We start from the raw sequence: 12,528 nt of genomic DNA, 5'->3' as shown, positions 1-12,528 counted from the left end.
GTCAGCAACTCCTACATTGCAAAACACCCTTTTCAATAACCTCCAGTCACGAATCCAAAGCCTGACAAGTCTATGCCCTTAAGCCAATGGATCAGACTCCACAGAACCAAAAGACACCGTCCTAAGCAGACTTATCCTAAGGTCACAAACGGAAACAAAATGCTGGGTCAAAATCCCTATCATGGACAACTAAGTTCTCAAAACAGAAGTCTACCACATAGCTCACTCATCCAAATCCCAAAAACCAAGGTCACAGAACCCCAACATAAGTGCAGGAAAGATAAAACAGTATAAGCCAGATACTCACATAGTACATACTCGCAATAATTAAATTGCATAAATCAAATAACACCTTAGTACTAAGCACACAACATATAAGGTAAATCAAACAAGCCACCTACCACATAGGGGTCAAATAATCAACGACAAGCTATACACCACCAATGGCACTGATAGGTTAAACAGATATAGTAAATGGAACACACATCATCTATATCATCACATAACTACCAGATGGTCACGTATCCTAAACATGTTTATAAGACATGCTCAAAACAACAAGGCATATGAACATGTAAAAAGTACTATGCAATTAACAATCCCGTAAGTCAAAAGCAAGAATGGAAGAAATACCTCTCAAAAGGGCGAACTCACTGAAAGTGAATCCCAAAATGAGGAAAGGAATCATCTCCCAGAATGAACATTAAGGTTCCCGAAACAAAGAGTCTACAAGTCTTTCCCAAAACTAGCTCATACTTAAGGTGGAATCCTAACACCATACAAAATGAAACAACGACGTAATGGATAGTTCCAACACTAGCCATTACGAGACGTCAATAGAGAACTCAACTCAAGATGCCGAAAAATTCAACGAGGACTGAGCAGGATCCTAACGGAACCTTAAAATAATAAGGGAGAGTAATTAATTGCACCAATGCAATTAATTACACAAAACATCTCACATCCCAACTGTAGCTCGTAAGGGCTGTCCAACGTAACTCAAGAAGGATCCTAAGTCAACTTACTTATCCAATTCCCAAAACCATTGCCCTAAGAAGGCAAGACATGAGAACCTCGCCCTGAGGCTCACAAGGCAACTTTCGACTTCCCAAGGAAGGACTCGAGTCTACTCCAACTCATCGTCCCAAGACGCTAGAAACAAAACCCCAATGACGTCACCACATCAAGTGTTGGGATTTATATGCCCTGGCATAGTAAATTCTTATCTGGATTATAGTGACATATGTTCCTGATGTTTCTGAAATATTTATGCTTTATACAATTAGTGAATTCAATGTATTATGTTTCGATTTATTATAGAATTAATAGTGTCCACTTGATTACAAGAGATATTTATATATGTATGTGATGGCGATCAATACATGAATATAAATAGTAATCATAAATTGTTCATAGTCGGTAATTATGGATGTACTCATAATTGATTAAGACTTGAACTGGATCCGCGTGAGGTTGAGATATATTGCGAGAGCCGTCGTATACAATTGCTCCCTATCACCGTCATGGCATTCGACTCTTAAGCATGAGAAAAGTATAAACTCTTTTATCAATTAATAATTATTTTGATTTGTTCGGCGGATACTTCGGGATCTTTAGACCAACACTTTGGGTAGTTATGTAATTAATAGTTAAAGGGTTATATTTTCAATATTTACATCATTACTACTTTTTTTTTTATTTTGTATTGATTATGGTTGATCACAAAGTAAATTCGAAGCCCTTCGTGTGTTTTAGACAAAATGATTTATTATATATTTATTTATTTAAATTATTATTTTTTGTCAAACAAATGTTTTATTGTGATCGAGCTAAAAATAATCAATGGTACCAAAATAAATATGTTAATTAAGTAGTCGGATTGATGGCTTTATTTATCCGATAACTAATTATGCATAGAGGGGTCAAAGTGCAACATTGACTTAGAGGTTATTTATTATTTAATTGGAGTTCAATTAATTTGTTTTAGTGGAGTAGAAATTAATTTATGAATTAATTGATTTGGATCCATGGACCGGGCCAATTATTAATTCATTGTAGCCAATAAAATAATAAGCCCAAAGGATTCTCACTCATAGCCCAACTTGATATTGGAATCCTATTAGATTTGAGACATGTGAATTAGAGATTGAGAAGAATTTATTATTTCATTTTCCTTATCTTTTTGTTGCCTATATATATACATGGTCTATGTATATTATAGGGTTGATTTTTGGAAGGAAAAGGAATATATTTTCTCTTTCTAGAAAATTAGGGTTAGTGTTCTCATCTAATGGAGGCTCCCACAAGCCTAGTTTTCTAAGGTCATTCATGGAGGCTTATGAGTGATTTCTAAAGGCAAAACAATTACCAAGAAGATGAAGATCCAAGGAGAAGACATCTTGCTAAGGGATCTACAATAAATGAGAACATTCACTTTAGAGGAAAGATTTAAAGGTTTACTTAGACCTTTGATGTAAGTATTCAATCCATTAATTGAATGATACATCATATTTTATTTTTGCATAAAACTTGTCTCTATGTGATGAATCAAGATCTGTCAATGGAAATCCCTCAAAAAGTTTTTAAAACATGCACGTTTCCCAACATTGGTATCAGAGCATGGTTTGATTTATTACTAGAGATCTTGTTTTTATCAAAATCATCATTCATGGATCCAAAATTTTATTCATATATATTTTTATTGATGTATGTTGATGTATGATTTAATATGTTGATATATATTAATACATGATGATATATGTATGATTTAATATGTTGATATATATTGATACATGATGATATATATTTTTATTGATGTATGAGTTATTGGATTGTTCACTTAGAATGAATAACAAGGTTCCCGAAACAAGGAGTCTACAAGTCTTTCCCAAAACTAGCTCATACTTAACGTGGAATCCTAACGCCATACAAAATGAAACAACGACATAATGGATAGTTCCAACACTAGCCATTACGAGACGTCAATAGAGAACTCAACTCAAGATGCCGAAAAATTCAACGAGGACTGAGCAGGATCCTAACGGAACCTTAAAATAACAAGGGAGAGTAATTAATTGCACCAATGCAATTAATTACACAAAACATCTCACATCCCAACCGTAGCTCGTAAGAGCTGTCCAACGTAACTCAAGAAGGATCCTAAGTCAACTTACCTATCCAATTCCCAAAACCGTTGCCCTAAGAAGGCAAGACACGAGAACCTCACCCTGAGGCTCACAAGGCAACTTTCGGCTTCCCAAGGAAGGACTCGAGTCTACTCCAACTCATCGTCCCACGACGCTAGAAGCAAAACCCCAATGACGTCACCACATCAAGGTCACCGCGAAACTCCAAGAGACGATACCAATACCCCGGACACTCCCCGACCACGTTGTGAAGCCACGAAGGAAAGCGAAATGAAACGGAACCTCCCTGGCCCGCATCTCACTCCACTAGACATAAACTACGATTTTACGCTCACAAGAGCCTTACTCGCATCAACCGTCAGACTAAGGTCTCAAAACACCCAACCAATAAAACAAACAAGAAGGTTCCTGACCTGGGTCCTTACAGAATGAATTTCTCCTACCCAAGGAAGAACTTCATAAAGCAAAAATACATCTAAAGAATACGGCAGACCCTAAGAGACAATGCCCTGGCATCAATCTCTACCGACCATGCTGGGACAACATGTAATGTCAAAATAAGACATAAAAATAAACAGCTAGCATATGACATAGCAACGGTCTACCTACTTACACAAGTAGTAAAAACAAACACATAAGGTGTGTCAGTATATGCAGGAGAAGGACATAACTTTTCAAACAAATATGTAATAGGAATCTCCATTCCATAATTAATTATGACAATCCTAACTAAAACCAAACCGTTATCCAGGATCTATATAAATACATGATTGAAAATTAACTACAGAACATCCTAACTACATAATATCTCTCTAATAAAAGAAAAATAACTAACTAACTAAATGAAGCATAAATACTACTAATGGACTGCTATGGAAACTCCCCTAGTAATCCAATAACTCAAGTACCTGAAATATGAGGAAACAATAGAGTGAGCAAAGGTCAGTAAGCAACAACTTAACAAATCGACAATGGTAAACATGCAACTAGCAAATGTTTCAATTACATGAATTATTATTTTCCTTCATTTTGGACTAAATTACAACCTTCCAAACGAGTGTAAGGAATCATATAGCTCCCAATACACCTACCTCATTGGTTAGGGTCATAAATAATTTCCCCAAGGATGATCTAGGAGTCACTAGGTGTCTGAAAACTCAAAAGTATAGTCTGGATCTGGAAATGGAGTCTGGAGTGCTAGATTGTAAATTTTTTTGTTAATTTTTGTTTTCGAAGATTTTTATTTATATGGAAAAGTTGAAAATCTTTGTTTTGTGTATTCCTTTGGGAGCGCTCCCCTCTTGAGTCTTTTTTTTTTTTTTTTTATTATTGAAATCTTACTTATAAAAAAAAAAATAAATAAGCTGAAAATCTTGTGTTCTAGTGTCATGCTTGTGAACTGTTTTATGTTTTATTGGAGTCATGGTTCTTTTGCTTCAATTGGCATTCGTATGTTACTTTTTTAGACTGGTTGTTAAAGCTTTCTCTTATGAGGTTTCTTAGATGAATTGACGAAGGAACTTTTGCCTTGTTAAAGCATACATGGAGTGTAAAAAAGTTTCTGAGTGCATTCTAGCATTCCAATTGCTAGAGAAAGAAGATGTTTTGGGTTTTGGCTTACTCAAACCGAGAGCCAAGATCTATATTTATATACAAGAATATGGTACAAAAAAAGGAAACCAAATCAAAGAAAAAAAGAAAATATGCCAAAATCTACATAATCCCATGATTATGGGGATCTTATCTACGGGATCCCATGATTACGGAGATCTCAACTTCGTGATCCCATGAATATATGGATCTTACATAAAATATCTAATAAAAGGCTAAAAATAGCTAATAAAAATGAAAATAATAATAGTAAAGATATTTTAACACTCCCCCTCAAGCTGGAGTGAAGATATTAGTCAAGCCTAGCTTGGTAATCGAGGAATGAAGCAAAGATGGACCAACAGATTTGGTGAACACATCGGCCGACTGATTAGAGTATCGAACAAAGCACGGCTTGATAATTCCCGAACGAACCTTCTCTCTGATAAAATGAATGTCCACCTCTATATATTTAGTCCACTCGTGAAGAATAGAATCTGAAGCAAGCATGCTGGTTGACTTATTATTAAAAAACAAGTCTTAGGACTGTTTTTCACCTAGCCTTAGCTCCTCCAAGAAAGATCGAAGCCAGAGAATCTCACAAGTACCTTGACCCATGGCACGATACTCAGCCTCAGCTGAAGATCTCGAAATTACAGGTTGTTTCTTACTTTTCAAAGATATAAGATGGTCTCCATAGAAAGTTCAAAAGCCAGATGTGGAACGTGTGTCAGTCTTGGACCCAGCCTAGTTTGCATCACTGAAACAGGATAGCCCAACCTGCTTGCTAGAAGAATAGAATAATCCAAGTCCAGGACAGGACTTAAGATATCGAAGAATATGATATACCGCATCCATATGAGTTGTGCGAGGAGCATGCATAAATTGGCTCACTACACTTATTGCAAAAGCCAAATCAGGACGGGTGTTGGTAAGATAAGTCAATCTTCCTACCAAGCGCTTATATTGCGAGGGATCAGAAAGGAGATCTCCGAACTCGGCCGAGATCTTCAGATTAGGATCAATAGGAGTGGAAACAGGTTTACACCCAGGCATACCCGTGTCTCGAAGAAGATCCAAGGCATACTTCCTTTGCGATAAAGAGATACCCTGCATAGATCTAGCAATCTCAATTCCCAAGAAATATCTTAGCTGCCCAAGGTCTTTCACATCAAAAGCTTTAGCCAATTAAAGCTTTACTTGAGCAATCCCAGGGATGTCATTGCTAGTAATGATGATATCATCAACATAGACAAGCAGAATGATACATCGACTAGTGGAGAAACGGTGGATAAAACATGTATGGTAAAATGGCATCTAACAAATTCCATGGATAGAATTACATCCCTGAAGTGGCTGAACCACGCTCTGGGAGATTGTTTTAATCCATACAAAGACTTCCGCAATCGATAGACCTTTCCAGCATACTCCCCCTCATCCCGAAAATCAGGTGGAGGATCCATGTAAATAGTCTCAAGAAGATCACCGTTAAGGAAAGCATTCTTCACATCAAGCTGATGAAGAGGCCAATTGTGAGAGGCAGCGAGGGAGACAAACAAACGAACTGAGGTCAATTTAGCCACTGGAGCGAAGGTATCATTAAAGTCTATACCAGGAATCTGAGTAAACCCTTTGGCCACCAAACAGGCTTTATGCCGATCAATAGAGCCATTAGCCACATATTTAAGACTGAAGACCCATTTGCAACCAACAATCTTTTCACCAGGAGGGAGAGATACAAGCTCCCATGTTTCATTATGCTGCAAAGCATCCATTTCTACCTTCATAGCAGACATCCAATTGGGATTCTAAAGAGCCTCAGATAACTTTTTGGGAATGGAAATGGAATCAAGTTTGCCTAGAAAGGCTTGGTAAGACCCTGAAAGACCATCATAAGAGATATAATGCGAAATAAGATGATTAGTACTACAAGCGAATCCAAATCGAGTTAGGGGTTTGCGGTCCCGAGTGGGATACCAAGACTCAAGAACAGGAACAGGGTTATGGCAATGTAAAGGAGAGAGATATGTACCTGAACCTGACTCTGAGGAGGATGAAGGCTGTGGAGGCGGGAGCACGAGGGCGGCGTGAATAGACCAGCAAACGGAGTGAGGAAACCACAAGAGAAGGCTCTTCTTGAAAAATAGGAAGAGGGTGAGCAAGAGTAGAAGCCTCTTGATTGAGAGTAGAAGTTTCCTGCAAAATAGTGTTAGAACCATAAAAGGTGTATGCTTATGAAATGTGACATCAAAAGAGTGATACATGTGTTTGTGTACTGGATTATAACACCGGTAACCTTTTGACATGGAAGAGTATCCTAAAAAGATACATTTCATAGCCTTGTCATCAAGTTTAGTACGAGAAGAGCTATGATTCTGAACAAAACATGTACATCCAAACACCCAAGGCATGATGGAAAAAATAGTAATATCAAGCTGAAGCACTTATAAGGGGGCCTTACCATTTAAGACTCTACTAGGGGTATGATTAATGAGAAAAGTAGCTGTAAGAACCTTCATGTGCTGGTATGACTTTGGCATATTCATACCACTTAAAAGACTTCGAACAACTGACATTAGTTGGCAGTTTTTATGCTCTGCAACACCATTCTATTCAGGGGTATATGGGCAAGTAAGCTGATGAAGAATACCCCATTGGTTAAGTTGAGACCGAAACTAATTTGAAACATATTCACAACCATTGTTAGACCTAATGTTTCTAACAACAGTTTTATATTGAGTTTTGATCATTTGAAGGAATTGAGTGAACAAGGGAAAAACTTCAGATTTCTTTTTAAGTAAATATACCCATGTGCAACGGGAATAATCATCAATGAATGTGACGTAATAACGATGCCCCAAAAAGTAGTAATAGGAGGACCCCACACATCAGAATGTATAAGATCAAACATACTAGGTGCACGATGCATATGAGAAATATTACTGGTTCTAGTATGTTTAGAAAGCTCACAAATCTCACATTGAAACTTATTATCCTTACAAGCCGTTATTAATGAAGGGAAAAGTAGACATAAATACTGAAAGTTAACATGCCCAAGGCGAGCATGCCATAAACTTAAGAGTCTAAAATGAAAAATCATAGGACCTGGAATGGAAGAATAGAGGCTTGAAGCAAGTCGAGGAGGTGTCGGTGGAGGATCCTTAAAGTAGTAGACGCCATCGTGCTCATATCCCCTGCCAAAAATTCTCTTCGAACACAGGTCCTTTAAAACACAGTAATGAGGAAAGAAAATCACTGCACAGTTCAGTGATTTGGCAAGTTTGCTAACAGATAGAAGATTAAATGCAAAGTTAACAGATGGCAAAATAATATCAGGGGATAGATGAACATTTCCTTTGCTAGGGGATAGATGAACATTTCCTTTGCTACGAATAATGGTGGTTGACCTATCTGCTAGACTAACAGCCTGATTAACAGGGGTAATGGGAGTAGAAAATAGTGACAACTCACCAGTCATGTGATCATTGGCTCCGGAATCCAGAACCCAAGTAGGTTTTCACGCTTTAACATGACAAGCAAAAGGAGTACCTGTAGCAATAGTAGTCGTGGGGGTAGAAGAGTCGGCCCCAGTAGATAAGGCTCCAAACTGCTGCTGAATCTGACCAATCTGGGACTGTGACTGTTTGAAGTCCTAAAAAGATAGTCTTGGAGGAGTTGAAGTAGGAGGGACAACAATATGTGGAGTAGTATACCCACCAATAGTATTGGCTACTGCGGCCACGGCCCGAAGATAATGTGTACTTTTGGCTACTAGAATCACTCATAATACCAAACTAAGGCTGGTCCACACGTCGAAGAGGGAGGAAAGATAGAAACAAGGCCGGAAAAATCGGCGCTTTCCTCTTAATATGCTGCCAAACAAACACCGGCAGCCCGCAAAGATAAAAAAAACACTAGAAGGATCCTTAGATCATAAAAAAAAAAAAACTAAGGGAATTCTCCTAAAAAAGGAGTAAAAAACAGAGGGTTACCTGAGGGGTCCGGCGCAAGGGCTGGGAGGAGATGGAGGTACGCTGGAGGTGAGGGAAAGTGGAGAGAGGGAGAGAGAAGTTGGTGGTGTTGGGGAGGAAGATGGGGATGCGAAGGTTTTTTTTTTTTTTTTTGCTCTGGTACCAGAAAGAAGAAGTTTTGGGGTTTGGCTTACTCAAACCGAGAGCCAAGATCTATATTTATATACAAGAATATGGTACAAAGAAAGGAAACTAAATCAAAGAAAAACAGAAAATATGCCAAAATCTACGTAATCCCATGATTATTGGGATTTTATCTACATGATTCCATGATTATGGGGATCTTATATAAAACACCTAATAAAAGGCTAAAAACAGTTAATAAAAATAAAAATAATAATAGTAAATATATTTCAACATTCATCATCACACATTTAGATGATTAGTGAATTCGAGTGTTAACAATCATCAAACCAGAAGCTGTTAGGTATACAACACCACAAGTAATTTTCATACATCAATCAAGGAAGTTTGGACGTTTCTGAGATTGAATTTACTAGAGGAAGGGAGGACTACATGAGGAGATGAGTTTGTTGACCATCAGTAGAGATGATAGAGTATTGTTTGGCATAAGTCTGGGTCAGAGGTAGTTAAGGGAGTCTTAAATTAGAGTCTCGCTAACCTAGTTGTAGACTTCCTTTACCTAGTTAATTTGTTCTGTCTGGACTAGGTTAGGTGGTTTTCCCCTTTTTCTACATTTTAGCTCAGTTATGTGGGTCAATGAATAAAGACACGGGATTGGTTAGCATTTTGATGAAAATTTTCCACAATTCTAGTTTGTATTGCTCATATGGAGATACAAAAAGGCACAAATTACCCTTGCATCCTACTAAAGTTTAGAAACTCAAATTTGGAACAATTTCTAATCCTAGTTATAGAGCGATACTAAAGAACTATTTTTTATTTTAATTAAAGTTGGAAGATGGAGATGGATGTGAACATCAATGTTCATGCTGTATAACATCTCATTGTGTTTATACTAGTACTAATGAAGTTATCAATACAAAAGTATGCTTTGTGCATCTAGTAATTATGTGATATATTCATCTCTTGTAAATACTTCTGCTGGACTTCTCTTTTGTAGAGAAACTTCTATCTTTTTTCCTTTTCTTCATTGACGGGATAACATCTGCTTATATCTTTTACAGAAGCCTATAGTAGACAGACTCGGAGAAGCTTATGACAACCCTGCGAAGGTCAGTTTATTAACTTCCAACTTCCCCCTGCCCCCCTACCTCAATACAAGTGTGTGTGTGTAAGCGAACGATTATACACTGATTGTCCTACAGATGGAGTTGGCATTACAACTTTGTTGGGCAATTGGGGAGCATGGAGGGGGTGGTGAGTCTCATAAAGATGCAGCACGTGAACTTTTTGAGAGCTTGGAACTGCTTTTGTATGAGAACCTTTCATCCAGGTACCTTCTATAATAGCCCTCTATTTTAAACTTTTATGGATTCACATTGTAATCTTGGCTATATTGCATACTGATTTCTATCTTCTCCTTTTGTTGGTTTTGGTAGTCGTCTGGGTCTAAGTGAGTCAGCTCTTAGCTCCGGTGGTTCAGCCTTCAGAAAATCGTCGCAATCAAGGCTTCTGTGTTTTGTTGTGACAGCAATAGCAAAGCTTGCCACACACCACCGTGAATTACTACCAAGGGCTCGTGTATCCTTGGCCAAGGTTGGTCTTGTCTGTTTTGACCGTAATGTATGGGAAAAAAAATATTGATGATGATGACTACTACAGTTAGTATGTTGCTCACAGTTTTATATATAATTCAGCTTACAGAATCTTGTTCTGATATGCATCACAGGTGGCTCGTTCTCGAATCTCAGATGTCAGGGTTTGGAGGCGTGCTCGTGATTATTTGGGTTTAATGAATGAACCTGCTATATGTTCGTCTGTCCTGGGTCCTTCACGACCTTCACATGGATGCATGAATAATCCAGGCACTGTCAACTGGAATGAAGGCGGCACAAAAATGATTGCTCATATTCCATTTTACATTCTTGGTGAACAAGAAGGTAAATGATTTGTCATGTGATGATTCCTGTGGAAATTTGAAATTCTGAAATATGCAACTTAGCTCAAAATCCTCTTTTTTGACTTTCTGAAAGGCATCATAATTGTATGTGTAGGCCTATAGCTCTTGAATTGATGATGTTCACATCTTTCTAGTTGAAAAGTAATTCAACAAATTTTAAATTTGACTTCAGACGATTGCATGCTACATGCTGCTCTTTGGGGTTTTAGCAATCTTTAACTTCAATTTGTAGGGGCAATGTTATTGTGCCCTGTTCCACCCTAAAATGTGCCAAATGCACTTTTGATAACATTTCTATGAACAGTCGTTATGACTCCGTTTGTTTGGACGTAAAATATTTTCTTTTATTTTTATTTTTCGGTGTTTGGCAAAGGTAAGTCGAGATTGAGGTTGAGTCCATCAAGTAGGGAGTGTAAAATAGCTTGTCAAAAATTAATGAATAAGTTATTTTTGTTAGGTTTTAATATTTTTTTTTCTTTGTAAATATTTTACAACGACCAAACACTAGAAAACACCGAAAATGTTTTTTTGAAAAATATTTTACCCTTAAACAAACGGAGCCTACAATGTAATAGAATGTTATTTAGAAGTTGATGCCATTTGCTGCTGCCAGATGGGCTTTAGCCAATATTGTAGCTTCCCTCGTTTTCACTTCCATTAGTATGGACTTAATATCTACACTCTCTGTTGCAGGTCCTCCATTCCACGATTTTTCCTTCTCAGATATCCTTCCCAGAAGATAATGAAGCTTATTTTGCAGAAAGAAATGAATTCCTGGAATCCCCAAATTTATATCATCCCAAGGTATCCCTGGAATTCCTTTTATTTAGCCATGTCCGTGCTTGAGATATCAAACTTGGAGGTTTCCGATACAGGTAATTGTTGAGAAATGTAGACTGGCGCAGACGATTTGCTGGACTTGGCTATCCCTGTACCTTTTATTTATTTATTTTTTATTTTTTTGAAGGTCAAGCAAATTGTATATTTATATAAATAGAATAATACAGCATAGCTGAAGATTACATGGCCCAAAGGCCCAAGAGAGTAATGCAATACAAACATGGCCCATTAGGCCCAAACCCTTGTAGAACCTGATACAACTACTCGAGGCACTGTACCTTTTTTTTTTTTTTTGGGCGTTTGCAATTGTTCTTGATGTGGTGGAATATTGTGGAGTGTCATGGCATTTATTTGATTAATTGATCATTGGCCTTCTATTTGCCAAACTATGCTTTTATTGGATTGTAAATTATGCCTTTAATATAGGGTTTAAGTGCAAAACCCCCCTAAACTATTGCCCTTTTGCAAATAACCCCCTAAACTAAAAACAGCCCAGTGAACTATTGATTTGTTGCAATTAAGGACAAATCAATCACGAAAGACTATTTTACCCTTTCTCATTAAAATTTTCATTTCTTATTAAATTATTTTTATTATCTTCTCTCTTAAGTAAATATTAATTATACTATTTACCTTAATTTTATTTTTAGTATCAATTTATTACAAAATTGAAAGAAAAAAAATAGATAAATAGATTTGTAACTATCTTTTTCTAAATTGATTAACTTATTATCAAAACTTTATTATTTATAATAAAATGTATTATAACCAATTTAAGCATTTTTATCGTAAAAAAATATCATTTTTTCAGACAATATATTGATGAAAAATTAATAAAATACTTTTGAAAAAAATACTTTCTTTTCATGTAATATAT

At 36.9% G+C, this 12,528-nt stretch overlaps 1 protein-coding gene across 3 annotated transcripts in view; it reads left to right on the top strand.

Annotated features, from left to right (window-relative positions):
• LOC132311042 (uncharacterized) overlaps positions 1–12,026 on the top strand; it is an 84,073-nt gene extending 72,047 nt beyond the window's left edge. For 2 of the 3 annotated variants that reach the window (XM_059808732.1, XM_059808731.1), the window contains 5 exons: positions 9,916–9,963; positions 10,057–10,184; positions 10,291–10,447; positions 10,581–10,791; positions 11,505–12,026. In XM_059808732.1, the coding sequence (XP_059664715.1) occupies positions 9,916–9,963; positions 10,057–10,184; positions 10,291–10,447; positions 10,581–10,791; positions 11,505–11,554 (594 nt within the window). In that variant the 3' untranslated portion in view covers positions 11,555–12,026. The remainder of the gene's footprint in view (positions 1–9,915; positions 9,964–10,056; positions 10,185–10,290; positions 10,448–10,580; positions 10,792–11,504) is intronic. The other variant, XR_009482799.1, reaches the window with a different exon arrangement.
• Positions 12,027–12,528: the final 502 nt, after the last annotated feature.

The sequence above is a fragment of the Cornus florida genome, unplaced genomic scaffold (genome assembly GCF_030987335.1).
Source record: "Cornus florida cultivar Cherokee Brave unplaced genomic scaffold, ASM3098733v1 CherokeeBrave_3.0.0_Hap2_Chr06, whole genome shotgun sequence".
In the NCBI taxonomy this organism is placed as follows: domain Eukaryota; kingdom Viridiplantae; phylum Streptophyta; class Magnoliopsida; order Cornales; family Cornaceae; genus Cornus; species Cornus florida.
Note: the sequence above shows the minus strand (reverse complement) of the source record. Positions and strands in the feature narration are given on the sequence as shown.